The sequence below is a fragment of the Thunnus thynnus genome, chromosome 2, assembly GCF_963924715.1.
Source record: "Thunnus thynnus chromosome 2, fThuThy2.1, whole genome shotgun sequence".
Classification (NCBI taxonomy): Eukaryota; Metazoa; Chordata; class Actinopteri; order Scombriformes; family Scombridae; genus Thunnus; species Thunnus thynnus.
In genome coordinates this window covers 19,362,512-19,390,020 of record NC_089518.1, presented here as the reverse complement: position 1 = coordinate 19,390,020, position 27,509 = coordinate 19,362,512, and the positions used below count along the sequence as shown (strand labels likewise).

The 27,509-nt window shown below is 38.7% G+C and overlaps 1 protein-coding gene across 1 annotated transcript in view; it reads right to left on the bottom strand.

Annotated features, from left to right (window-relative positions):
- Window positions 1-13,985, bottom strand: part of LOC137195601 (EGF-like repeat and discoidin I-like domain-containing protein 3) — a 118,904-nt gene extending 104,919 nt beyond the window's left edge. The window contains exon 1 of the mRNA XM_067608105.1: window positions 13,542-13,985. Within this exon, the coding sequence (XP_067464206.1) occupies window positions 13,542-13,605 (64 nt within the window). The 5' untranslated portion in view covers window positions 13,606-13,985. The remainder of the gene's footprint in view (window positions 1-13,541) is intronic.
- Between the last annotated feature and the right edge of the window lie 13,524 nt (window positions 13,986-27,509).

The window sequence follows — 27,509 nt, the reverse complement described above, 5'->3', positions numbered from 1 at the left end:
GAGAAAGAAAGAACAGATCAGCTTGAAGTGAGGGGTTAAATAAAAACAAAACAAATAAAAAAACAGCTAGCTTCTTTCTTTTCTTTAGTGTAAAGGTCTCCATCCTTGTTAGGAATAAGCTGGTACCCAATTCTGCCTTCTATTGCTCTCATTACTGTACATCCTGCCTCAGCCAACTCTAAGCCCTGCAGAGGTGCACAGAGGGCTTTCGTCTCAGGATAAGATCGATACCTCTCCTCATCATGGGCCAGGGGCAGCGATAATGCACTCAGCCCAGGGCCTGAAGGGTTGACAAGCTTCTACGGCAACTTGGGTACCAAGGACTCACGTTTTCCTGAAGAAAAACCATCACTATGGAATCAAAATGTTCCAAAACTATGATGACATTTTAAATAGTTAAATTTAAAGATATTAAAACCTACATCAAGAATTAGATTGAATCACAAAAGGTGATAAAAAGGATATTAAGCCATGCCATTATAGGCCATTATAAATCTAACACTATCAGATGCACTAACATAAATATTACAGGGTTGATTATTCACTGCCTGTATCAAACTCCTTCAATGAATGCCGAATAAATGTAAAAAATGGATGTGGCAACCTTTGAGACCCAACCTCAAAGGGGCAAAGCCCAGGTGCTCCAACTCTACGGCTCCAGCTCAGTACACTAAGCATCTTGCTTACAAAGCATCCTCCCATGACACTGCAGGCTCAATAAAACATGCTATCTAAGTCTCTGAGCATAACATCAACTTGAGCTATAAGTTAGCTAACCTCTGACTGCCCTTACCTGGTCTTACATTGTAAAGTGATTTATTTTATGTGATGGCCTTGGCAGGTAACTGATAAAACTGCTCAGAGGCAAGTTAACTTCTGGGGCAGTATCTGTTTTAGGTTTACTATAACTACAGGCCTATGTAGAGAGTGATTAATGATGATTGTGGAACTGCTTAAATTCCTGCATTGTTCTGTATGTGTTGCACACTTAAACAGTGTGACTGGAATACTGAATTGACAAATGTGTGTCCTCTACAGCCTAATGAAGGAATAAAATATAGATATACAGTGTATCCCAAACTAGGAAATCAAAAGTAGTTATGAACCTGAAATGGATCATGTTAATTAATATAATTCATATCCACTCTATTTCAGGTTCTTGCTAACTAAGCTCACATACAGTTTAGCAAACATTTCATTGGATTCACAGTATAATTTCAGTTTGGCAGCAGATTGACATTCAGTTGCAAATGATTGCAGTTATCAGATTATGGCTGAAATCAATTCATATATTGTCTATGTATCATTATTATTATTATTATTATTATTATTATTATTAGTAGTAGTAGTAGTAGTAGTAGTAGTAGTAGTAGTAGTAGTAGTAATAGTAGTAGTAGTATAGTCCAAACAATACAGGATTTTTGAGGCCAATATCGATATTGACGTTTGAGAGTAAAAAAAAAATCAGATAATGATATATCGGCTCATATTCATTTTCTTTACACAACCAATAAAATATATAAACATTTTTCATAGAGTTGCCTTAAATTTCTTTGTTTTTTTATAATCATGACCAAGAAATATGCTGGTCAAAACTTGTCCCGACTCTCTGGTGTACAAACTGTCTCAAAACTTATCTTTGGCATTTCTGTAATTCAATTGCTTGTCATTAATTGGCTAACATGTACAGTGATATTGGTATATCTGCAAAAAGCTGAATATCAGTTGATATATCAGCCGGGCTGATTTATGCGTCAGGGTCTGATTGTTATTACTGTATTTTTTTATATTTACATGTACACATTTAGCTGTAACTATAACATGTGACTATCATGACCTACTGTATGTATGTACATACCATTATAAAAATGCCATTAACAAATCTCTGATTTTAAAAAGGGTTTCTGCTCAAATTTTGACCAAATGTTTCTTTTAACCAGTTTATAATAGCATCTGTGCTTTATTCCACTGAGAAGCACTGTGCTTGCACCATCCATCTAAGAATCTTTATGCCCTGTTAAAAATAAAGCTAGCTGATTTTCTAGGAGAACATGCTGCTTAGGACTGAGGAGAGTGGTAATTATCAGATTCATTCAGTATCTCCTGTTGAGTGGGAGCTATGACTGACAGTTCCTTCCTCCTCCGTCCACTGGACAGCTGATGTTACAGCTTGTGGCTCATTTCAGGTTCGCAACATGCCTCTCTCCCTTTTCTCTGCCCCCACCCCCTCGTCTCTCTCTGCACGCTCATTACAGATGCCCTAGTTTGCTTGTGAGCCAGGAGAGCCTTGCTAGCCTCATTACAAACTTGGACACCTCCCATCTTTTGTACCTTTTTTCCAGACAAGATCTCCCACATTCATGCTTGTATCCCAGAAGTAGCATAAAAAGACTCATCAAACATGCATAAAGAAGTGGAGCTCACATTTGATCTGAATTTTCACAGTAACCGCTGAAGAGGAAGGTGTCTGTGATGGGAAGTGCCACTGCAGATTAACAGGCGTGGAAAGACAAATGGGCATGGGGAAAATGCATTTCGCTTGAAAACTGTGTCACTAATTCACAGGATTTATGCATATTCAACAGCACATGAAGGCATTTCTGTGACCCTGTTCGTTAAATGTTTACCTCATTAGCTCTCTTGTCATGATGTTTTCCATGTGGCATTTTGGATGAAAGGGAAATTATGCCACACAAATGCACTCTGTGACTGAGCAACGCTCTGATTAAAAATTCACAAAGAATGCACAAGTACAGCAGACTCAAATGTTTAGTCATTTTGCTGTATTTTGTGTGAGAAACAGTGAGGCATAGAGATAGCTTCAAAGAACCAATTTGATAAATCCAGGAAAAGGATTTAATTGAATATCTCCCGTTTTTTTATTTCTTGATCATTACATTAAAGCAGGAGAGTGTCAGTGTTCCAGGGATATAATAATCATGTTGATGGGACATTGTGAGCCTTAGTAATGTCAACTTAATACTAATGGGCTTTGTCACTCCTACTATTATTTTTTGTTGTATTTTTATTCAGGGGGCAATCATGCTATGCAGTAAATTTGGAACTATAGTTCCCATGATACTTTGGCAGATGTAAACATGAAGTATAATGTTGCCATAGATTCAGTGAGTTGTCTATTGGCTACAACTTGAACAACTTTTTTTGTTTGTTTGTTTTTTGCTTACATGTATTTACATTTTGGCAAGTTGGCACCATTTAAACGTTAAATTTATTCCAAATTGGCAACTAGCAGTTCCTTCTTCCAATTTTCTTGGATTTATGAGCGGACTTAATAATACTTATTCATGATGGATGGACATCAGAGACAATAATATCCCCATGTAAGTCACACTGAGGACTAGCTCAAATTGTGGGTTTGAAGTGTTTTAATGTACCTTCACTGTCTCTGTGAGCTGTGTGTCACAGCCACAGCTGTTGATGCAACTGTTGACCGTGTTGCTGCACCGGCCAGATCAGCAGGCCAAAATACAATAACTGAAAACACTGGCATGTACCTATCCCTTTAACCTCTTGCAGTATCTTTGCTTCAGGGAGAGTGAAGCAGTTTCTTTGCTTCACTCTCCCTGTAAAAATGGCAAATTGTCATTTTATCATTTCGTTTTTTGCTCAGATTAAACAAACATGTTAATTTTGTTCCCTTCAGATAGAAAGGAACAGCTGTTTCCCATTGTTTCCAAGGGAAAACAGGGGAAAACACTAAACTAACCGCTGTAGCTAATATTGAATGGACAGATATGAAAGAGGCATAGATCTTTTTTCACATGTTACTATTGCTTATCTGGTTAAGGCCATACAGGCAAATAAAACTGAAAAAATGTTACAGGGAAGCTGCTCACAATGTTGCTCCTCTACACTATAGTACAAGAAGAAGTAGCTACAAAATATCTTCTGATCCTTGTTCCACTCATCCTTCACACCCGCTGGCCTAAGCTGTGCATTGTGTGCATTGAAAAGGGCAGGCCCTGACAAATTGAATTTTTTCATCCTGTTTACCCCTTGGTCAGTGAATTTCATGTAGCAAGCGTTGCTTATTCAAAGAGCCTCAGTGTTGAGCAAGACAAGGCTCAGTGTGCAGTAACTTTATCAATGATGTTGCACAGTCACAGGTGATTACTGCACATCAAAATATTATACTGTAGCTATTTTTTTGTGTCACTTTAAAGAAGTTCAAATGTAGAAGCAAAACCAAGCAGGATAATGTGAACACTTCATGACAGACTTAGTGTCATAGAGTATACATGTTGGAAATTAATACTCTTCATCTTCTACATACTGCAGCACATGTTCCACAATCAAACACACGTGTCCAATACACAGTGCAGGCAAAACCTATCCAATAGATGTGTTCATAACATCAAACTTAATTGTCGACCAGCTGCAGCAGCCATCTAAAAATCCTGGTTTGATGTGTTATAATTATATCTTCTGGAGTATGCTAGTGTGTGAAGGAGGGAGAAAGAAAGAGACAGGGTGAGATATCCCACTTCAGTGCACCGAACCTGGTTAAAAATACACTCTATGATTTAAACTTCTGAACTTCTTCAGCTGCTAATTTAACTTGTCAGAAACTTCACAGCCACTCGACAGTAGAAACAAGATTTACCGGTATAGTGTGTGCTGTGTGCTTCGATGAGATTTTTGCCTGTGTCTGCAGGGGAGCACCCCTACCTCGAATGGCTGAGGTGGGTTAGAAAGATCACATCGGTAAATATTTCATACACCTCAAACAGTGGTGAATAATAGACCATACTGTCAAACTACCTGGAGTAGAAACAAAGAAAAAGAGGTAAGACTTCTCACATGTTGCTATTGTCTTTCTTTATGCTTTACTCTCATTCTTCTCATTGTTTATATTAAATGTGAGAATAATAGAAGCCATAGCAGTATTAATTAATTATTTAATTATGTAATCATTTATAATTCATCAGTATCTAATTGTCAGAAGGTGAGAATTTCTATCTGACCCTGTGAAAGACAACATCTCCTGGATGTGTCCTGACTACTGTGACCTTGAATGGGATAAGCTGGAGGAAACAGGAAATTGGTGGATGGACGCATGGATCCTCCACTTCAGGCAGATGTTAGGACGAACGGGGTGATGACTTTAAAGACGGAAACAAACAAAGACTGGTTTTTAGGAGTGCACAGTGTGTTCACCTCAGCAAAACCCCAGAGTAGCTGTATCTTATCACCAGTGTGTCTGCTGTACCCTGTGGGCTTTGCTGTCCATACTGAGAAATCTTTCAGAAGAAAATTCAGCAGAAAATTCTCAAACCAAACTGACTGTAATGGTGTTAAATTGTTTTTTTTTTTATGTGTAATCAGCTTTTCTTATTTTTTCTTATTGAATTTAAGTCATAAGAAGCTTTTTAGCAGGAAAAAAACACAAGCTGCACCAATGATTGTACTGATAACTTGTCTCTCATCATCTGGAATTAGTGAATTGTTGTCACTGCTTCAGACTCTAGGAAATGGATTGCACATGTGTTTCATTTTATTCGTGCTAGAGTTGGCGTATGATTGCCCCTTTACCCCTATAAAAGATGGATTTTTATACCTGCACCGAACAATTACCAAAATGGTGCAACTTGTTGAAACCATTTGCCCTTTTTATAAGTGACAATAGACTATGATTACACAGTGGACAAGATGATCCTTTTTCAGTTTACTAATGGGCTTTTCTTTGAAGTTTGAAGGTGAGTGGCTGCTGTTCATTGAACTTCACATTAAAGGGAATTTTCATCCTGGCTCTCATCTCTCCCTCCCTCTCTCTCTCCCTCTCTGCTACTACATACCCCAAGGGTAATCTAAAACATCTGGACTGGAGATATTCCCACTTATAAAAATTGCACAATAGAATACTTTATGCCATTACCTCAAATTGCCCTTCTGAAAAGTACTTGGCAATAGTCCATTGGTTGTTCATATTGTAGTAGAAGAGCAGGCTTTCAGTTGAAATTTGGCATGTCCAGATTGATGATATCAAAGAACATATCACAAACATTTTTTAGCATTTCCTTTAATGGATACACTCCTTCATGTTCTCAATCAATCACTCACCGAAACACCCCCTTGTTGGCATTCAGCACAATTTAGTGTAAGAGCAGGCGGGCTGACATGATAAATAAAGGGATGTTGTTTTGTTTTTTGGCAAATGAGTAAAGTATGGATGCACAGCCACACAGTGCAAAAAAGCCAGAATTGCTGCCTAGAATTTGTGTGCTGACATTTCTGGGTTACCTCTCCCAGTTTCGAGCACACAAACTCACAGAACTGTGCACACACACAGACTGCACACAACATCTTCAGTACAGGTACCGACATATGGTAATCAAATATACGTTAAAATGCTGTAAACTACAGAGCTAATGAGATAAAATGCACAAACAAACCCTCAAACAAGCCCTGTACCTAATATACAAGAAAGCAACAGAGGGAAAAGAAAGTGATCAAGAGAAACACAGATGGATGGAGAGACAATAGGATAGATGGCACCTGGCTCAAGTTTAAGTTTAAGATTTAACTATTGATTATTAACAAATTATCAATACAGACGAAATTTTGTTGTTTGTTTTTGCTTTTTTTGTTTGTTTTGCTAAAGAAAAGTTTAATGTTACAGTGTCCTGTTTAACCCTGGTGTGCTAACTGTTACATGAGGGGATTTAAGTTCATCTGTAAAATAGGAATGAGTGGCCCACATCTCCTTAGAGCTTGTTGGAAGTAAGAACTTAAGCCACCTGCACCCATCTGATCTCAAATAAGTAGATTGGCTTTATTGAAAATGCAGTAGTGTTCCAGAGCCTGATGGAGAGACTTTATCTAACCAAGGCAAAGCTCATTGCTTTAACTCCTCAATTTTATTCTGATGAAAGTAGGCTTAAGTACAGTCTGCAACAACTAAAGTATACTTGTCCAATAAATACAAGCATTAAAACTGCAAGGTTTGGAGTTTATTTGAAAAATTACCCAAAAATCTCCTATTACAAACTTAATATGAGACTGAATGCCCACACACCTGAGAATGCTAAAAACTGAAGGTGTTACGCAATATTGTTAGGTAAGAGTCTTTGAGATGTGGAAAAAACGATATAAATTACAAGCACACACTCACACACTAAACATAAAGGAGATTTTATATCCTCATAAAGAACAGAGACATCACAAATTTCTTTTTGTGTGAAGATAAAACATTCAAACATTCAAAGGTCTATGTGTCATTTATGTGTCCATGTGTTAACTTTTAACTCTGACAAAATGACATTTCAGTTTTAATCTCAGTGTATTGAGGCTTTGGTCTCACAATAAAGCTGAAACAAGCTGAAACTCCTCACACCTCCTCAGATTTACAGGCTGCCGCAGTTAATCCAAAATAATTTATTCTGCTTATTGATCTGCTGTGTAAAGGTGGACTTATAATGAATGATCGATGCTGTTCTTAAAAATGAGTGGGTCCAGCGCGCTCTGTAGCCACACCCACTACAATACAAAAATTGTTTTTGGCTTATGTAAGGAATGCAATGAAAATCCATCCTGATGCTTGTCCGTGAGTTTTGCATTCCTGCCTTCCAACTCCCTTCTCCACAGTACACACACCAACACACACATGCACAAACAAACATGTACTACACATCTAGTAATATCAGGCTGACTCCCTTTTCGTCTATGGCCAGGAACTGTTGTTGGTGCCGACTTTAACTAAATGTGTTTTTTTTAGTTTGCAATGAACATAGCTATTTAGCTACTACTCAGCCTATCTAAGTTGTATCCTTGCTTGTTAAATTACATTGAAAATACAGTCAAATTGGCACGCACACAGCAGACACTTGGCCTTTCAAAGAATTGACAGGCAGACAAATAGATAGATAGCACACATCTTTTTTCTTTGCTCTCTCATGCAAATGTCAGACTTTTCTCCATCAAATTGCAGTATTTTACTTTGATTCCCAAAAGGAACAATTGGGCTTGTGCAATGCAATTATGCAGTATAAGTTAACAAGAACCAAAAATGATGAAATGTGTGCTTTCCCATTTTCAAGTGCAAGCAAAAGAAGCAGAGTGAGGATAAGGAATGCAGCATTAGAAACAAGGCCAATCTAAAATGCTGTGGACTCTTCTTCTCAGATTGAGAGCTCTAAATGTGATTTAAAACATGTGCACCGTTTTTGATGATGCCAGGATACAGACGGGATGGTAGATAAGTCAGTACTAAAGTGTTCTAGCACCATGCACACACATCATGGTTACTTATTGTATTGGATAATACAATAACTATTATGAAGTACTGCTTTATTGAAGCTGAACCTGAATGTAAAGCCATGTTTGTGTTTGTATGTAAACTCTGAATCTATTTACATTGGTCTTTATTTGAAGCCATAGCACAGACTGTTTTAAATGTATATTATAATATACAACAATATTTTTTTTAAAAGTAAGGAGGAGTTTAGAATAACTTTGGCCATATTCTCCAGGTGCATGCACAAGCAGATGGAGGCTCATGTGAGAAAATAGAAATGTGCTATTCATCATCTATCAGCTGCACACAGCAATAAGTCCAACCTGTTGAGAAACAGGATCATGTTTGGCTTTGACTTTGACTCTCTGGTACCAGGATGAATTTCAAAGAGTTCTTCAACTTTTCCATGTATCACAGCCACAGTTTGTCTGGTTTAACAGCTGCACATTTCATTTTGTGTTATTGATTTTTATGTAACACATCTAAATGGGTATCGCTTTTCTTTAATGCAGTTATCTTGAGACACCTGCTGAATATTACATGTTCAATATTATTTGTCTAAAAAACAATTAAATGAAAGTGCAACCATAAAATTGCATTATTTACTTTCATGTGCTTTGTCTGGATTGCTTACGTCATGATATAATTTTTGTTAAAAGACCTGAGTCAAGAAACTACTAAACCTGAGCCAACACATTAGCAATCCCAAACAATATGTTACAGCTGTAACAGTACATGTATTTGAAACAAGACATGATATATTTTCATTATGTTTTTTGCCAAACACACACACACACACACACACACACACACACACACACACACACACACACACACACACACACAAACTGTGGGCCTGCACTGCAAGTCTGCTTGTGCCTCCAAAAGTTGAGTCATTAATTGTGACCCAGTGGGATTACTTAAAACCAGCATGTGGTCTTATGGATGCTCAAACTATGAAAAGGACGGGCTGCTGCATGTTCTTTACTGAAAAAGTGAAGTATACTCAACATGAACTGACGCTACAAATGAAACACTCATATAATCTTTTTTACTGTTTCAGAGAGCTCTTTGTGCTTTTTTCCTGGCACAGACATGGTTTGAATTTTGACACTGGCATTAATAGGATGCTAAGAAGATCGTTGCTTAAGCCAGCTGCCATAATGTTATATGCTGCTTTTAGAAAACAATGGACCTTTAACATGTCTGGGAAAATTCAGAATCGATGTTTCCAGAGTTTTATGAATAGGAACATCTGACATTGATTTAAGGATTAGAGAAAAACAAGGCTTGTCTTGTGTGAAAACAGGCATTTTTTTATTGCTGATCAGTCTTAGTGTTAGTCTTTTGTTTGTGTGATACTTTAGTTGAGTGAGAAACTTAAGTCTGGTCAGGCTAAAGAGTCAGAATCTGATACAAAGACATGACAAAACAACAGTGAGACAGTCAGTCATTCTGTTTCTGTCTGGAAACTTATGTATGTATGTATGTATGTATGTATGTATGTATGTATGTATGTATGTATATTTGCATATATGTATGGATGTATGGATGGACGGATGGATGGATGGATGGATGGATGGATGGATGGATGCTACCCCAGCAGACTATATCGAAGCACAGTGAACTGGCCACAAGAGACTGGTAGAAGATTTCCACCATCTTGCTGCACATCTTGAAACATCTCAGCTTCCTCAGGAAATACAGTCTGCTCCTCCCCTTCTTATAAGCTTTGGTGTTGGTCTTCCAGTTCAAGTCTGTTGTCGATGTGGACACCCAAGTACTTGTAATCCACCACGCCAACATCTTCTCCCAGAATACACAGGGGTTGTGTAGCCGTCCTCTTCCTTCTGAAGTCAATCACCATCTCTCTTGTCTTGGCCACATTCAGCAGCAAATGAGTGTGCATATGGGAGTATATGTATATGAGTGCATGTTTGATGAAACAACTTATTTTACCACTGCGCTGCTCATCCTGATCTCAGGGCCATACTGAAGTTCTTTAGTAAGCACTCAATCAGCATGTGTCCTTGCAACTGCTATAACTGTCCCTCTAGTGCCCTCCTGATAAGTCAAGTTTGAATTGTGGACAGGACAACAGAGGCCCAACTAGAGCAAAGACAAATAGCACTATATCCATTAACTTGTCAGCACAGGAGACAAATGAACTCTCCTTCAAATATTAATGGGTTTAAGGAACATCTCCAATGACAATGAATAGCCCAATCAAATTCCGCAAACAGGAAAAAAAAAACTAAAGACAGTGACAGTAACTGTTGCTACAACAACAGGAGAAGGCTTTGATTCATATGATCTGATATATCACATTCCATTTCCCTACGCGTGGGTTGTTGTCCAATGAGCTCCTTTGATTCCTTTGGTTATCATGGTTGCTGATCTAACAGAGGTCTGACCTCTTTCCACTGATTGAACAATGTGCCATTTAAAACAAGAATGAAGGGCACTGTAGAGGAAGGTTGCAAGTCATTGTTATTATAAGTCACCTGTACATCAACCATAACCTTCAGCAGCCAGTAAATGTAATGAGCTTTTAGATCGCTATCATCTGCATCCATTTAAGCAGCCCATCTTCCATTAATATGCACCCAACTGTTTGCAAACACAAGCTGCAGCACAGCGGCAACCAGTTGACTTCAAATAATGTAATTCAAAGTAAACCAAGGATAACTGAGCAATTAACTTAGTCGTGTATTTTCTCCAAGGGTAAGGAAGCAAATTATAAAAGGTTTTTTTATACTGTACTACTGCAGTAATTTGTTTACAGAAATTATTTTTTATATGTCTGCACTCATCAACATCTAATAATGTTTGACAATTCCAGCCCGCTGTCCATATACTATAGTAAAATGATGCTACAAATGACACAGTCACTGGCTTGACATAAAACTCGAGAGGAAAAATGTAAGTGAATTCATCTGTCTTGGGTGGATCCATGATATTCCAAGCACTATTAAGTTACATTCAGCAGACATTTCCTTCCCTCTCATTCCCAGCCAGGTCTATTGTTTATCCAAATGTACCAGATGTCATTCCTGCTAGCAAAGAAGTGGCCGTCTGTCAGTCTTTCCCCTCAAGTTTTAAACCCACAAATCTGCAGTCTGTGAGCATGATGAGCAACTGCTGAAGCCAACCTAAAACCACAATCATTCTAGAAATCACAGCATGGATTGTGTTTAACAAGCGTCTTCATAATGCAAGTTAAAAGTTTGAGCGAAATGAGCAGTGGCCAACAGTATTAAAACTAATCATGATTCACCAAAAGCAGACAATCACATCGCCTCTCCAGATGGCTGTCCATTTGCCTAAAAGGCTCCAATTTCGTAGCTATTATAGCAAGCCAGAGAGTAAAATTAAGATGCATAAAATTCATTAAAACTGACTCTCTAAACAAGCACAAAAGCATCTTGCATTTCCATACAGAGGGACCCACGGGTGTAGTCATGTGCTTTGTCCAGCCGGACAGGCATCATCCCAAACAATGTGTGAGAGTCAGCACCAGTAACCAACCAAAGGAAGTGATGTATTGCACACTCACTTGGAACAATGCAGTCTGTTTTACCTGAAGGCGAATGTTTCTACCACGTCAATTTGTTTCAGTGGACAGAGGCACCCTGTGACATCCTCAATAGAGTGTTTGTTAGCAGCTGTCTCTGAAGACATCTGCTATATTGAGCAACGAATAAAGGTACGAAGAACATTAGCTGTATGCCAAAAGAAAATAACTCCCAATGATAGCAGCAAAGTCTCTTTTTCTTTAGGACATGGAGCTTGAATCCTGTTGGATCTTTAGTGTTGTTTCCACTCTGAGTCTGATGAAGTTCCTATGTTACTAAAATAACAGCCAGAGTGATTATTACAATTAAAAAGATGCTCATACTCAGATCAGTGTTTACACCCTCCATCCACCTCAAACCTGTTCCTGACTGTGGGTGAGATTACAGCTGTACTCAAAACAGATGTACAAAAATCCCCTTATAATTCCACAAAATTAACTGGGATATGATTAATTGAGGGACTAGTTTAGGGTGTATTTTTAACTTGCTGAGCTTGAAACAAGTCAACCCACAGCACCACGGCTCCCCGCTTTCCTCTGCATTCATTATACCGGCCTACCAGGGAGTATTATGTCTTGTAACGGCTGACTCTGAGTTGACACGGCAAGGCTTAGGGAGCCTTATAAACTCTGCTTAAGGCACACTCCTGGTGTAGAGACTGCGGTCTGTCTGACATGTGTGACTCCTGAGGCGAGCGTGTTGCTAAATGAGTAGAAACAGAGAGGATGGCATGACCCACTTTCATAAAGACTACACTGTCTCTTTATACAAATCCCACAGGTACTGTTCTGCACTGTACATGGACACTATACAGAGGTCAAACACTTAAATATTCCTATCACCAGGAAACAACTGGAGGGTCAAAGAGGGAGAGGGTGTGTGAAATGATCTGAATGCTGATCCAGTGAGTCAGGTGAATAAGCTTTCTATTATCTCTACATGAGGACTCTGACAATTTTGTGTTTGTTTTTGTGTTTACTTGCAATGCGCAATGGACCTTCTTGTGATGTCATCCTAGTCAATAATTGTACCGTGCTGCAACTAATACAGGAGGCTCCCTATCATATCTCCTCTCTGTGATAGCATCTGAGTCTGACTAAAGCCCACATACGTGCAATCTTTCCATTTATCTCCCCCCTCCCTTTTTTCTGTAATTCAGTTTCTTAAAGAAAGAAAAGTGGCATCTCTCTGCTCTGTCTGATCGACAGGGGCCATGCCTGCACGCTTCTTTTTATCCTGTGGAAACATCAAAGACAAGCCAATAAAAATCAGCTTGCAAGGGCGCACAAGATACTGGAGCAGTGCACATTTCTACCTTAAATGTGCGTGCCTGATGCACGGACTGATACCACAGAGAGATTACGCACAGACGAAAATCGAATAATCTGTTTGCTGCACTCAAACAAGTGTCTTTTAATCACAACTAAACCAATCAACTAACGAGTCGTGCGTAGAGCCAGATCACAAGGGGTAGTTTTCTACTGCCAAACCGTGCAGTCCGTATTCCGCAAACAACACAGTCTAAACGCACGTTACATTTGTACTCAGCTATTCGTGTGGGCTTCCTCCTTTTAATTAACCAATGTACTTAGTCATCTTCAGTGTGGGAAAATGTCTCGCTATTGATCAGTCTGTGGTACTCTCACGCACAGAGGCCATCCGTGCGGAATGTTTTGACAACGGTAATGACAGACAGTCACTTTTGCGCTCACCTTTCACATGCTGCGGGACAGCGGCGCTCAAACACAGGGCGATAGAAAGGAGTAGCGGTCCCATCCTTTCTCTCTCACTCTCTCTCTCTCGGAATAAACAGCTCTGACTTCCAAGGTTATTACTATGGAGATGTGGTAAAATCAAGGAGCAATAGCCAAAAGTTCTCCCTCCGTACGCTCTCGCTGGGCTGTGCAGGCTTGCCCGGGCAGCTGTATATGTCCTCTCAGGTAAAGTCCTCCTCTGTGATAAAGTCAGCAGACACAGTCGCCACCTGGATTTATGTATTTATTTAATTCTTTTTTCTCGTTCAGGAACAAGTGGACTGTGCCTGCCGGGTCCCCCCTCTGCTGTTGCTGTTGCTGCTGCTGCTGCCTTCCCCGCTCCTACCGCAGTGGTGCGATGTAGTGGAGAGACCGACGTGTGCGCTCACTGCTCTCGGACAACTGACGTCAAGCCTTCCCGGGTGAAGACAACCAACACTTCCGCTATGACCTCCAAAATAAAATGCGTTAATGTATTGCTTTTTATTTTAAAAATGACACATTTCATTCTTATTAATACACAAAAAGAGGAATTTAAGGTTAATTGTGTTTTCATGGATACATTTTATTTTATTTTCCTTTTCTATTGTCTTTTTCAGTGTGCAATGCTATGTGTGCAAAGCCTATCGAGTAAAATGGTGTTTCATGCCATTTCTTTTTCATTTACTAACATTTGTAAAGCAATGGAGCCTGCACCCTAGCTATACTTCTGTTGTTTTCAAAATCAAAAATGAAAGGTCCAAAAACACTTACTTCCGGGCCGGTTGGTGTGACTTGACGCAGCTTCCAGCTCGGTTCATCGGAGGATGTGCGCCTCACGGTCTGTCACAGTAAAGCCGACTGGGGCGCTGTCTCGCCCATGGAGACAAGTCTTCCTCCTCCCCCCTCCTCCCTTCACAGCAACCCCCAAAAGCCTGCCGGGTTACGACTTGAAAATTGTGTATAATCAGCCTCTTCAGCCTTCCCCTAACCTCTTTTTCACTCCGCATGGTTCCCCTTTCAAGCCCCAGGAAGTTGGATTGCTCGCTGATGAATTTAGCTGTTTCAAGTACCCTTTTCTCTAGAAAGCCTCTGTCTTGTAGAGTGCTCAAGTCATGCCTAGAACAGCCATTCTCATCCTCAAAGATGACAAAATTTGGCGTTTCTGACAATTATCTGTCAATAAAATTTGCTGCTAGGTTAAAAGGCTACAATGCGCTGCTTAACATAAATTACTTAAAAGTAATATTCATAACTACATTTTCTTGTGAACTGTGGGACATTATTCCATTTTAACATTCAGTTTGCCTTCTGTTTGTATCGTGAGTCTGTCTGTTGTTACTGGAAAATAGAGATGCATGAGTTGTGGTGCAAGTAACAACATGCAAGTAACTTTGATTTCTGGGATGTGAAAGGTTGGCTCCCATGCTGCAGTGTGCTTTGTATGACTCCAGAATGGATGACAGTAGCACCCATGGCACTTTCATGGCCTTGCTTTTCCAGCTGAAAAGTCACTTTTCTCACCCAATTTCATCCACCTATCCATTCAGATGCCAGCGACAGGACTTCGATGAAACTGCAACCTACTAAACTGCTGCAGTTATTTCACTGAGCTGTGGCATTCATTGATTATTTTGTACAAAGGTGGCTCCACACTGTTTCATCATGTGTGATATTTAAGCCTCCACTGATTGGATTTTGATGATACTTGGGGTTAAATTAATCTGACAATTTCACTTTGGCTGTTTGAAATTTGCGCCCACAGTGGGCACTATAATTGTGAGTCAAATCAAGCTTTATTTTATACAGTGATATTTTGCATATTTATTGTCCTTATTAACCTGTTTAAAATGACATTTAATGATCGTCCTTTTGCAAGGAAACACAATTTTGGATTTGATGTTCTTGTCGGATGACATTTACTGTAGGTCAATAATTGGTCATTAGGGCGAATGCATCAGTTTTAGGGGACACCATGCATCCTGCTGATTTATATGTTTTACACTGGGGTTTTTTTACACACTGTAGTGAGAGTTTTCCATAACTGACGAAAGAACCGAGTAAGACTGAGACTTTTAAGTTGACATCATCATCCAACATCCCATAGTTATCAGTCTGACCTTGAGGTGTTTCCATCCTCCTCATCATGAATCATGAAGGGTATCAAGTGTCCTATGGTTTAATGTAGATAGAGACCTATAACTCTATGCACTTGGTCAAGACTAATAAATCATCCCCAGTAGCCACAGTAAAGTCTGCTATCATCTTAATGAGATGCTGCCCTCTATTCCTACAATCACTGCACCTCTCATTGTTTCAGGTGTCCGGGCTCTGCCTTTATAGCAGATCAGTCTTAGTGGGGAATGTATTTCTCTAAATATTATTCTCACTAAGGAGGATAATTAATGACAAGAAAACAATAACTGTGCCTGAAAACTCAACGTATGAATCTATTGATGATATCTTATGCTAATCCTGTATATCAAGACACACATCGTTTCAGTGGTATTACCTTTCACTTGCACTTGGATTAAGAATTCAGTCTTTAAATTAAATATACTGTATATAGTGGGCTTTTTTTTATTTGACACAGTCAGAAAACTGAAACAAAACTGCTCATTAGGCTTCTGTTTCTATGTGAGTCAAAGGGAAAAAAAGAGAAAATAAATCAAGCAGAGACATGATCAGAGAGGATTGGCCACCGGCACCAAAGCTTGCTGGTAAATCTGTACACTAAGTACCAGCCCCTTGACCCCCTCCCAGTCTCTGCTGCCAGCCTACACACAGAAACAGTCACTACAACTGTATTCTGTAAATCCTCCGCACTATCTAAACCTCGCCAAAGCCAGTCCGTCTTCAAACTCAACTCATCTCGTCTCTTTTGCCCTTGTCTTCCCTTGGCTTGTCGAGAGGCTGAGCTCAGACCAGTGAATCCTCTTCAGCTCACATCCATCCTCATTTAGGCCATGGGGACCCATTTAGGATGAGCAACGGGCTGGAAAACACAGTGACCTTCTCATATTTGACTCATTTACTGCTGTTTTTATTTCAGGCACTAAAAAATGGGTGCCATGTTTTTATTTCTAGCAAAACTTACGGACTTAGAGAGGAAGAGCCCACTTATTCCATTCCAGCAATAATCCACACCTTCAAGGGGGCAAAGACATTATCCTTTCATCCAAACGGACAGGAGGGCTAAGCACCTACAGTACAGGATGCAGAAATAATCTCAAATTGAAACTTAATGGGTGAAGAATCTATGAATTCAGACTGAGCATGCACTATTGGCATGAGACTTTATTATCTATCACGCCCTCAGCATTTTCATAACCACAATTTTAATGAGGTTAACCTCTTTAAAACAGTGGATAAGGGGATAACCTCTTTTTTCTACTTGCCTGTCTGTGTTTCTATCAGTATCCTCCCTCTCCTCGCTTCTTCTTTCTGTCTCTCAGAGGGGGGAGAAGAGGTTTTTCATATCCACCCGCTCCCTCCTCTCATCTCCCATGTCTCCAGGTTCTCGTGCTCTCCTTCCCAATCAGACTGCTCGAGTCGTGTTCAAGGCCTCCCTCTCTCTCTCTCTCTCTCTGCACTCGCCACAAAGACGGCCTAACAAAGGCCTAAGGCAGAGAAAGAAAGAGCGAGAGACAGTAAAGGGAAAGAGTTGGTGGTGGTTTGAAGGGCGGTGGTGGCGGGGGGGCACAGAGCCGGATGGAAACAGGGAGATAGTAAAGGAGATGGATGAAGAAAGTGGGAGAGATGGAGAGAGCGAGGGGCAGATTGAGACAGTAAGGGAGGCAAGCAACACTAAATTAGATGCTCTTGGAGAAGAGACAATGAATTAATTCCAAAGAGAATATTGCATTGTATCTTCTTTTCCCTTCCTCTCTCAGCGTTGGGACACAGTGAGGAGTTATGTTCCCCCAGCAGACTTCTCTATTTCTCTCTTCCCTCTTCTGTTAGTCCCAGGCCGTTGATCTCACTGGCATCAGCTCATGCTTTCCCTCTTTGTCTGCTTATTATTATACATTTTCTGCAGCAAATACACTGAGTGCTAACATTACAAATGCACTGGCAATGACATTTTGATAGAGCTATGATCGTGATGTTCAGTATAACTACATTGAGCATTTTGGCCATTTTGCCATCAGCCAAATTGCACAAGAGCTATAATAAGACTGGGTGTTTCATTTCAAAAATAATAAAAACTGCTTTCATGATATTGCATTCATACTGAAAGTATTCCTATTTTTTGTACTTCTACAATGACATTCATCTTTTTTTTTTTTTTTCCGGAGTGAATGAACCATTATGCACTGCCTCACAAGGAACATTTTCCATAACTCGCCCCCACTGTGTGACCATAATAGCGATGATCTGCAACTGTGCACCCCATCCCATCTGTTTCCACTAGTAATACGTCCAAGGCAACAATCTGGTGGTTGCCTGAAACACTGGCCTGAACTGCCACATCCAGAAACCTGCGTTTCTTATTTAAACTCCAGTTGGAAATCATAATATTTGGCTGGGTTTGCTGAGTAGTCAGCTATGCTCCGCTGACGTTCCACTCCGCAGCGTTTTTGTCAGTCTGTGCTGAATGCATAATGGTGATACATATCATGTTCCACTGAATGACTGACATGAGCATTCACACTATTAACAATTTTCTTATAGCATATTACCATCATTTAATTAGTCAGGAATTTAACCTTTTAGACATTTCTTTTGTAATCTGATAGATCTAACTGAATGGGTTGTGTACAAGTAATCCTATATATACATCTGCATCGACGGCATACTTTCACTCATTCTTAGTCTTTGATTCAATAGAATAACTGTCAGGGTCTTTAAATGAAAGGAAAAGTCACTGTAATAGCGGCAGATACCAACAATCACTAAATTTAGGATATCAGATAAATGTTTCAAACAATCAATTTTAATATTCTTTGTCAAGCTCAGCAAGGCTCTTTTGAACTTACCTCAAGAAATTCCTCAAATCAAGAGGACTTAACAGGGTGACTGAATTTCTCATTGGGCTTTATACAGCTTTTAATTACTGACAGCTTTGTTTATTCAGATTTTCAGGATTCACTTGTGATTATAGTTTGTTAAATCTTGCCACATTTTGATTTTGTTCATGTTACTTAACTGCAGTCTGCAATCAAAGACTTAGTTTTCACTCTGGGATTGCGCAAATATTTTCTTTACTGGCTGAGGCTGTAGAGGTACAATTTATAGAGTTGGCAATCAACCCTCTACTGAGGACTTAAGTTGAAAGCTTGCATAAGCACACTGCAATCATACAGCTGCAACCATTGTTACAATATGCTTTCATACAAAACAGGTGATAGTGAGTTTGATCTTCTTCATGAAGACCCTTGCAACACATTCTCCACACCATGATGCCGCAGATCAACAAAAGCAAACGGCTTGGAAGGACTATATTTCTTGTGAAACGATCAATATGCTATTCACCTGTGCAAGACAACCAGGATTTATAATGTAACAATGTGAGTTATGGGGAAGTCCTGCTGTCCTCTTCCTCAAACACCTTGATTGAACTCCATCTGCAAATGTCATTAACAGTTAGAACCATCAAAAGGCCAACTAAAAACTAAAAAGTATGGTGTAGGCCAAGAGGAGTCTTTACTGATTAAAGGAGTAATCTTGTTTTGTAGGGATGTTGAGTGAATTTCAACTTGTTTGGTAGATTTGATTAGCATTTCAATAAATTAACTGTTCCATTACAGGCAGGTTGATCAAATTAGCTGCAGTATACTGATGTATTTGGCACTGCTTTGCTCTGAAGCTTTTCATTTGTAGACACAGGAGACAGGTATAAATATATGCTCTAGAAGCAATGATAAGGGATAAACATTATATACTCAAGTGAAGTGTTAATTTGATATAAATCGTCCTTTTAGTGAGTTCGTAAATGGTCTTATGTTCTTTTGTTTACATGACAGGAAACAGAAAGACAAATGTAGGTATTCCAGATGAATAGCCTATTTGACAAGAGTGATTGAAGTCATTGTTTTTTCAGTGTCAGCAGTGATGATAAATTTTGTTTGAAGTTTGCTTTGCAGCAATAAGTAGTTGCAGTTGGCCCTTGTTTGCCCTCTGCAGTAACCTCAGTCTAGACAAACCTCTTAAAATCTATTGAGCCAAGACCATAAAAATATGTGGAGAAAACTTGAGTCACAAAGAAACCGTGCTTTGATTTGGAATTTCCTAACGTAGGAGTTCCTAGAGGTTTGCTGTAAGGACATAGACACATGGCTTTCTTTGAAGGAGGAGAGCCTATGCAGTAGAATCAATCAAGGGAATCATTGGTCTGTACCACAATTGCCTGAAAATAAATTGTATCAGTGGTAATGTGTGAGGGATAATAGTAAGGGGTTTCAGGTAAGGAGACACCATGCTTCAGTGAGCCGTTTATAAAACCACTTACTGAGGCTACTTAAGACCTCAGTTTCAGTGGAACCATAGAAGGTATTTACTGACACCCAGAGGGTCTCACATATTATGAAGCTGCACACAAAAGGCATTTGGGAATCGCATGAATGAGTATTTGTGTGTTTATTGCTTAAATGTGTGTGTGTGTGTGTGTGTGTGTATTATTTGCTTGTGATGGTGTGTGTTTGTGTGATATGTCGTGTCATAATAGAGCCACATGGACAAGAAAACATTCTGTTTCATGGCAGTCTTTCTGGAATACCACAGGAATGAAATACAGCTCAGGATGCCTAAAGTCCCCATTTCAACAACCTGGTTATCTATCAAAAAAGCCTTTTTTGTTGTTACAATAAACTCACATTCTGTGCATGCAAATACATGCACACTATGTGAGTATATTGTTATCAGATTTTAAAAGTGATTTCATGTTATCTTAGTCAATTTCAAAGGTTGAAATCAAAGCGTTACTGCTCCCACCAAACCAAATTGTTATCAGTAATTATCTGCTTTGGCTTCTATGTTTATGATCAAATCCTCATCCTATTATTGAATGACACTTATTAACACAGTATTGCATTTAATAGCAATAGTAAACAAGAAAATGTTAGTGAAATGGCTTTAAACTTGGGGGTAACGTTAGCTGGTTAGTCAGACAGCACCATTGATTATTTAAAGTTAAGTAAAGAAAGCTTACCAACATGTAGCTGCTGTTTTTGCTTATACTATTTAGCTCTTTACTCTTCGTAAAAAAACTTCTTATGTCCATCCTGTTTTGTAGGACGCATTTCAGTACTGCAAATCTGTTTTGACAAGAACAAGAATTTAGCTTCTAATAATAGCAAAGGACAACAAGCTAACACTAATGTTAAGTACTTGCAGGTTATCGTTAAAACCACTGATGCTAACGCCACTTTAAATAGGAGTCTTTTGAAGCTCTAATTTACAAATTAATTCAAATCATCCTGTTTCATGATGTGAGCATGAGATTGGTCATTCATGCCTTATACTGCGGTTAACACAGCCACAAATTTACATTGATTCTACACAACTTCCACAGCCGTGCTGCTACCACATAGGGCTTTCTAGCTGGAAGGAACAGAAAGGGAGGACTGAGTGTAGCAGGCAGAGTTAACTACAAATTTCATGTAAAATATAATTTACCAAGTTCTAAAGCCATCCAATCTCAAATTTTTAAGGGGGCACATGATTCAAATTGAATGGGCATGACGTCTCTGAGTGTAATGTTTGTTTTGAATTTTCTCATGCACCAGAAAGGTTAGACAGTGGTATTGAAATATACAAAAAGCTGCATGTTTAATAGCGATTGCAAATAAGTTTACTTTTATGTTACGATAACTAACACTGCATTTGCACATTAACACTACAAATGGACAACAAAGTTCTCCCATTCATAGTCTCCTACTTTGAATTGCACACATCCCTTCAGACATTAACCCAGTTATCAAACTTCACCTGGGATGGCTGTGGCTCAGGAGGTAGAATGGGTTATCCAATCAGAAGGTTGGTGGTTCAATCCCCGGCTCCTCCGGTCTGCATGTTGAAGTGTCATTGGGCAAGAAACTGAACCCCAAAGTGTGTGAGTGTTTGTGAATGGTTGAACATTGTGGCTTTGGATAGCAAACGCTTTATTGCTCCTAATGATCAGGTTGGCACCTTGCATGGCAGTCTTCAGAGTATGAATGTGTGTGAATGTTGGCATATATTGTAGAGCGCTTTGAGTGGTCAGTAAGACTAGAAAAGTGCTATATGAGTGCATTCCATTTACCAGTCCATTTACCTTATTCAATCAGGTTAGTGGGCACCAAATTTTACTTACTTTCAGCTACTGAAAGGGCTTTTTCATACTTTTTACAAAGATTCCTAAGGGATTGCAAAGCCAACCACACTGAAAACACACTGTGGTTAGTGGTAATGAGCTTGTTGCCCTGTAGCTCTTTACCGCTGAAAAAGAGAGAGATTACCTGGGTTTGAATTGTGTGGAACTTATGGATTTCCAATTATATTTTAAACCTTTGACTCAAAGTATGATTAAATGTTTCTGTGCCTGTGAGCACTCATAAAGCTGTTTTTCCAAGGCCTAGGCACGATGATGATGATACATCTTAAGCCAAGGCAACACGCAGTTATACTGTGGGTGGAAAAGGAGGAGATGAAAGAGAGAAACAAGAGGTGACACTTTACATCAAGCTTCCATTTATAGAAAGTAAACAACAGTGTTTGCAGGGCTTACTTACGCATGTGTGAAAACTTGAATTATTGAGTAACTTGAGGAAGGTGTTGATGAAATGTAATGACAGCAAATGTCACAGATTACTAAATGTCAGTTCCACTGTTAATCTAATTGCGTTGTTCAGTTATTTGTGGAATGATGTTCATTTCTGACGAACTTATTCTCACAAATATTTAACAACTCAGTGACTAATGTAGACTGCAAACTATATTACTGAATGACTACGCGAGGAATTTTAGGCCAATAACCCACAAAGGAAATTGTGATGACAAGTGTCTTGTAAAATAAAACAGTCAGGAAGAAGGAGAGAACAATCCAAGGTTATGTTCTGTTTTATCGTGCATCCCAAACCAAGGACCTCATTTATAATGGAAACAAGCATCTGGGTATGTTCGACAATCCAATGCCCTTGTATTAGTAAGCTACAGAGACAATCTTTTAACTGGTATTGATAGAGAACAGAGCCCTAGAGACCAGCATCCATGAAAAGCTGTCTTTTCATGGTAGGTAATCAACCAGAGCAGAACTGATTTTTTTGTATTTACTTTTCAATTTACTGACTTGGTCAAAAAGAAAAAAAAAAGAAGAAAACACACTTTTAGCTGAAAGCAATGAAATTGAAACTGCGATTCTCTTATATTATGCACTCAGCAGGTATAATCATAGAGACAGTGGGGAAGTAGATGTTAAATATTAATCCCAGCATCAGCATTGACTGCGTTGGCAAAAACTATTAAACAATCAATAAGTTAAGCTGAGCCAGGATGGCCACTGACATGACAGATCCATTGGTCCCTGGGTTGTGATCAATATATCGACACTGATTGCAGATAATGTCCTCTTTTCTCCATGGATTCTTCCACCATCACATAGTCTGAGGCTGAGCACTGTAATATGATAGCTGTCAAGGAATGTTTTTGTCCATTCTTTCACAGCCAGGCATTGAACACTAATGTTTATGCACCTCCACTGGAATATGTAAATAATTCAGAGGTTATGCAAGGGATTGTCTTGGCTGTGCCTGTGTTTGGCAAAGAGAAACTCTCTGCTCGGCAAAGGAGGATTTTCAATTTTCTCATCCCCCTCTTTACAAAGCAGTACACTTGACATTTTTCAATTCCAATTCAAGAGCCATCTTTGAGCAGCATAAGCCTCCCAAAATTTGTTTCTTTTTTCCCTCAGAGATCTGGAAAACAGCTGTGGAAACTGAGGACGCTGCAGGGTAATTAGCACACTGCTGCTGGAAGTGAAGCTGGTGATACAAAATCCGCTTTTCCTCATCGATAAGGAGATTTTAGCCTTTCATGAGAATTCTGAAAATGCCAAGTTACAACGCAAGGACTAATATTTATGATGAATTTCGGTAAAGTTAGGTTAATATCAGCCCAGTGCTGCAGTGAAAAAAATGGAGATAAACTGTCCTCATATACAGTACATTCTGACAATGATTTACAAGAAAATAATAATTTTCTCACTGTCATGGCTGATTTAAAGTTTAAATTATACATTACCAACATACATACAAATTGTTGATTGCATCATATTGTTGAATACCAGAAAACATGACTAAAAAACATCAAAAACATGACAAATTAAACTGCACCATTTTGAGTTAATGAAGGTATGACTTAAATGAATTTAAAAAGCTTGACCACACTGTGAAAAGATATTCACTTGTAAAATCATATGAAGAAGTCCTTAACATTTATGACTGAGTTAAGACTCATAAAAACCTGCACTCAGACACGTTCTACAAAGATATTAATGCAGCTGCTGCATTAATTTAACAGAGGAGCTATGGATTGCTATCTTTATCCAGGCTCTGAATGATCATTTTGCTAGGCCACACACATTAACTACTTTGAATGAAATCTGGTCCATCAGTATAGCAGAACCTGAGCGGGTAAAAGGTCTCTCCTGAGTCCCCACTACCTCCACCCACATTTGTCTCCATAGAAACCATGAATCTCAGGGGGTGTGTATGAGATAAACAGATAAACAAATGCATAGCTGTAATTTTGTTCTGCATCTTTACCACAGTTAATTACACACATGTGGTTTACAGTATTTCTCCATATGGTTGATATTTATACTCATTTACACATTATATATGAAAATTGTCATCAGTTAGAAAGGTGTGAACATGGTTACACACATACACATGCTCATACAAAACACACACGGACACATATTCAAGCACTGAATCTTTTTAAAAATCAGTTCTAGGTCAACAAATGATCAACAGCACAGATAATGTGCTTTGATCTGAATTTTATGCCAGTAGTTTGACAAAAGAATGTCTTTCAAACCGTGGCCTTGATAATAAACTCTATATTATAAACTTTGAATGGTTCAGTGATAAAGGACATCCATGCAGCCTAAAAACAAAAATCTGACAAAGAAACAAAGCAAAATTCAATGGATTATTGCCAGTACTGTATCATAATTTAAATCCAAACATATGGTTTACATGCTTGTCAAATACATTATTTTCAATTCACATGTTTTCTACAATATTTTATAAAAAGCAAGGAATTAAGTTGAGAATATTTTGAACTCTACTCACATTTTTTGTGCAAAAATGAAATAGGCTACACTCAACTATTCAATCACAGGTTTTGGGTGAAGAGTGTGCAAGTGTCCAAGAGTGTCTTAGAGTCCATCTCAAGTTTCATTGTTTAAAGCTCTGAGAGCCTTGTTGGCAGCTTAGATCCTGTTGAACACAGGAATCAATGTCACTCTAAGATAAGCTGAATTCGAGCTAGAATTGCTCTCAGCTCTTAAAGCTAATTGGACTTGATGATGCCTTTTTGGACCACAAAAACAGGCCAAAGATGAGATTAGATTGTTAATTTTACTTCTTTCGGCATAAAAAACAAGAGCATCAGAATCAGATAAAAATAATCAATTCTACTCCTCCCCAAACTGCAAAAAATGTCACTGTGTATTTGTGTACAAACTCCCAGTAGTGTGGTACATCTGGCTTGGTCATGCCTGCCAAAGAATTCATTGTTCAGTGTTTGCAGGTGGGAAGCCAGTGAGGGATTACAACAGTTTGTTCAGTGTGGAATTTTACAGAGCAATATTGAATTTTACTATATAACATAACAGGGTTTTATACACCTTAAGTGGGCATTACGGTTATTTTCTTAATTTATCAAAATACAGACTTATAGATAACGTCATGTCTGTTTTCAGTTCTCCTGTCCAGGAGCCATCTTGCCCAACTGAACCCCAGATGACATGTCTCACCCTGTCTCTAACAAATTTTAATTTCTACATCTTCCTCTTTACAAATATAATGCTGAACTTCCTTTAACCTTAGCTGATAAGGCTGCTGATGTTGTAGAGTTGCAGTACAAAACAGGAACAATTCATCATGATCTAGGTAAAATAGTAACAGTCATACTCAGTGCAAATAATTTTTATAACATATACAAAAAAACATGTTTTTTTTATTCCACTTTATGTCTTTGCTGGGTTTTCTTTCTTGAGGGCATACTGGAAAAAAGTTAACCTCATTAATCACACGTTCAGTTGAACTAGAACAAAACCAAAAGGAGGATAACAATAACATAACACACAGAGTATTGAGATGCACTCATGTATGGTAAGTAAAGTACTGTACAGTGACCAGTACAATGAGAGCCACTGACCTGAGACAAACCCTAGTTTGCATGCAGCAGAACTATGCAGGATTCATATGTTTGGATCCCTTTCTTGTTTGCTCATGAAGTGTTGGCTGTGCTCATGAGCACGAGACTTTGGGGAGTTGAACGGAGGTGTTTGTTTTGTCAGATGTGGTGCTGACAAGCATGCTGAGTGTGTGTGTGAGTGTGTTTAAGTGCATAAAGAAACACTTTTATGTCAAGGAGAGAAAGAAACATGTATTCTTGACATAGTAATGTAAAACCAAGGGGTATAGTGTATGTGCTTGAAAATGAAAGAATTCTTATTTCCTGTAGAATACATTAAATAAGGTTTGATTCTGATGCACTGCTGTTTGCATGCAAAGGAAGTCACACTGAGGATTATTTGTAAAAAGTTATTTTCATTGTGAGCCTTTATAATTGGAATCAGAATTTAAGAACAAAAGTGTTAATGGGATAAAAAGCAGTTTGATGACAGCAATTTGGATTGCACAGTAATACTTTGAGTACATAGGAGACTCAGAGATGAGTGTACTGCTGTCTAAATCCCCAAAGCTTTTTTTTTTTGCGAAAATGAATTCCCTGTTGAATGCACAACATCTCACTGTCATTACAACGGATGAGTGACTGTTTACCTGCCACTTCTCCTCTCCTTTAAATGCTCAGCATTTTGTCTAAAATCAAGGACATTTATCAAGACTAGCCAATGGCTATTATTCTTGTTTGTGAAATGTTGATTTCTGTTTGTTTGACTTATCTGACTGTTCTGTCTTCCCAGCCTCCCCCACAAACACAGTGTGCACATACATACAGTACACATTTAATACTGAAGACAACTGACCTCTTTCTTTCTTTTTCTGTCAGTACGTCTGTCATGGGCTTTCGTTTTTCTCTCTTTTTTTCCACAAGAACCATCACCCAGGAGAGATGTCCCTGCGTCTGTTGTAGGTCAGACTGAACATGAACATGTAGCACTTCAAAAAGGACAGAGCTGTGTCATATCAACCACCTACCAGACCACAAGGTCACACAGGAATTCAGTGTAATCTATAAAACTACGTGAGTCAAAAGAGAAAGTTCATATGTGGTGAAAATGAATGGATGCCTTGAAAGAGAGTGTCTACAGTTCACTCTCTCTTTTGTTTGACTGATGTTTTCCCTATGGCATTGGTACGAAAGGATGAATAATGAATTGGTCTTTCTGCAGTTTAGGTTATTCCCACCTGGAGTATCATGTGGTTTTCAAGAGCTGTGACAAAATAATTGTTATAGCATTGTAAAATATTCTCAAATGGTTTAGAAGTCATTTTTAAAAATCTTTATATTAATGACTACTTTACAATTCATGTTATAACCAAGTAGTGGTTTAATTTCATGACAATCACACTATACATGTTATTATCAAAACTCATTGTCGTCACCTTTAACAATTGCAATTGAATCTAATTTGTACAATTTGTATTTGCATACTATATGTTATTGTAATGTCACATTTTCTCTGGTGGTATTTGCAGGCTGTCATTAGACATGCAGTTCACGGTAACTAGTGAAGGGATTCGTCATGTAGGGTTAGGAAACAAAAGTGTACAC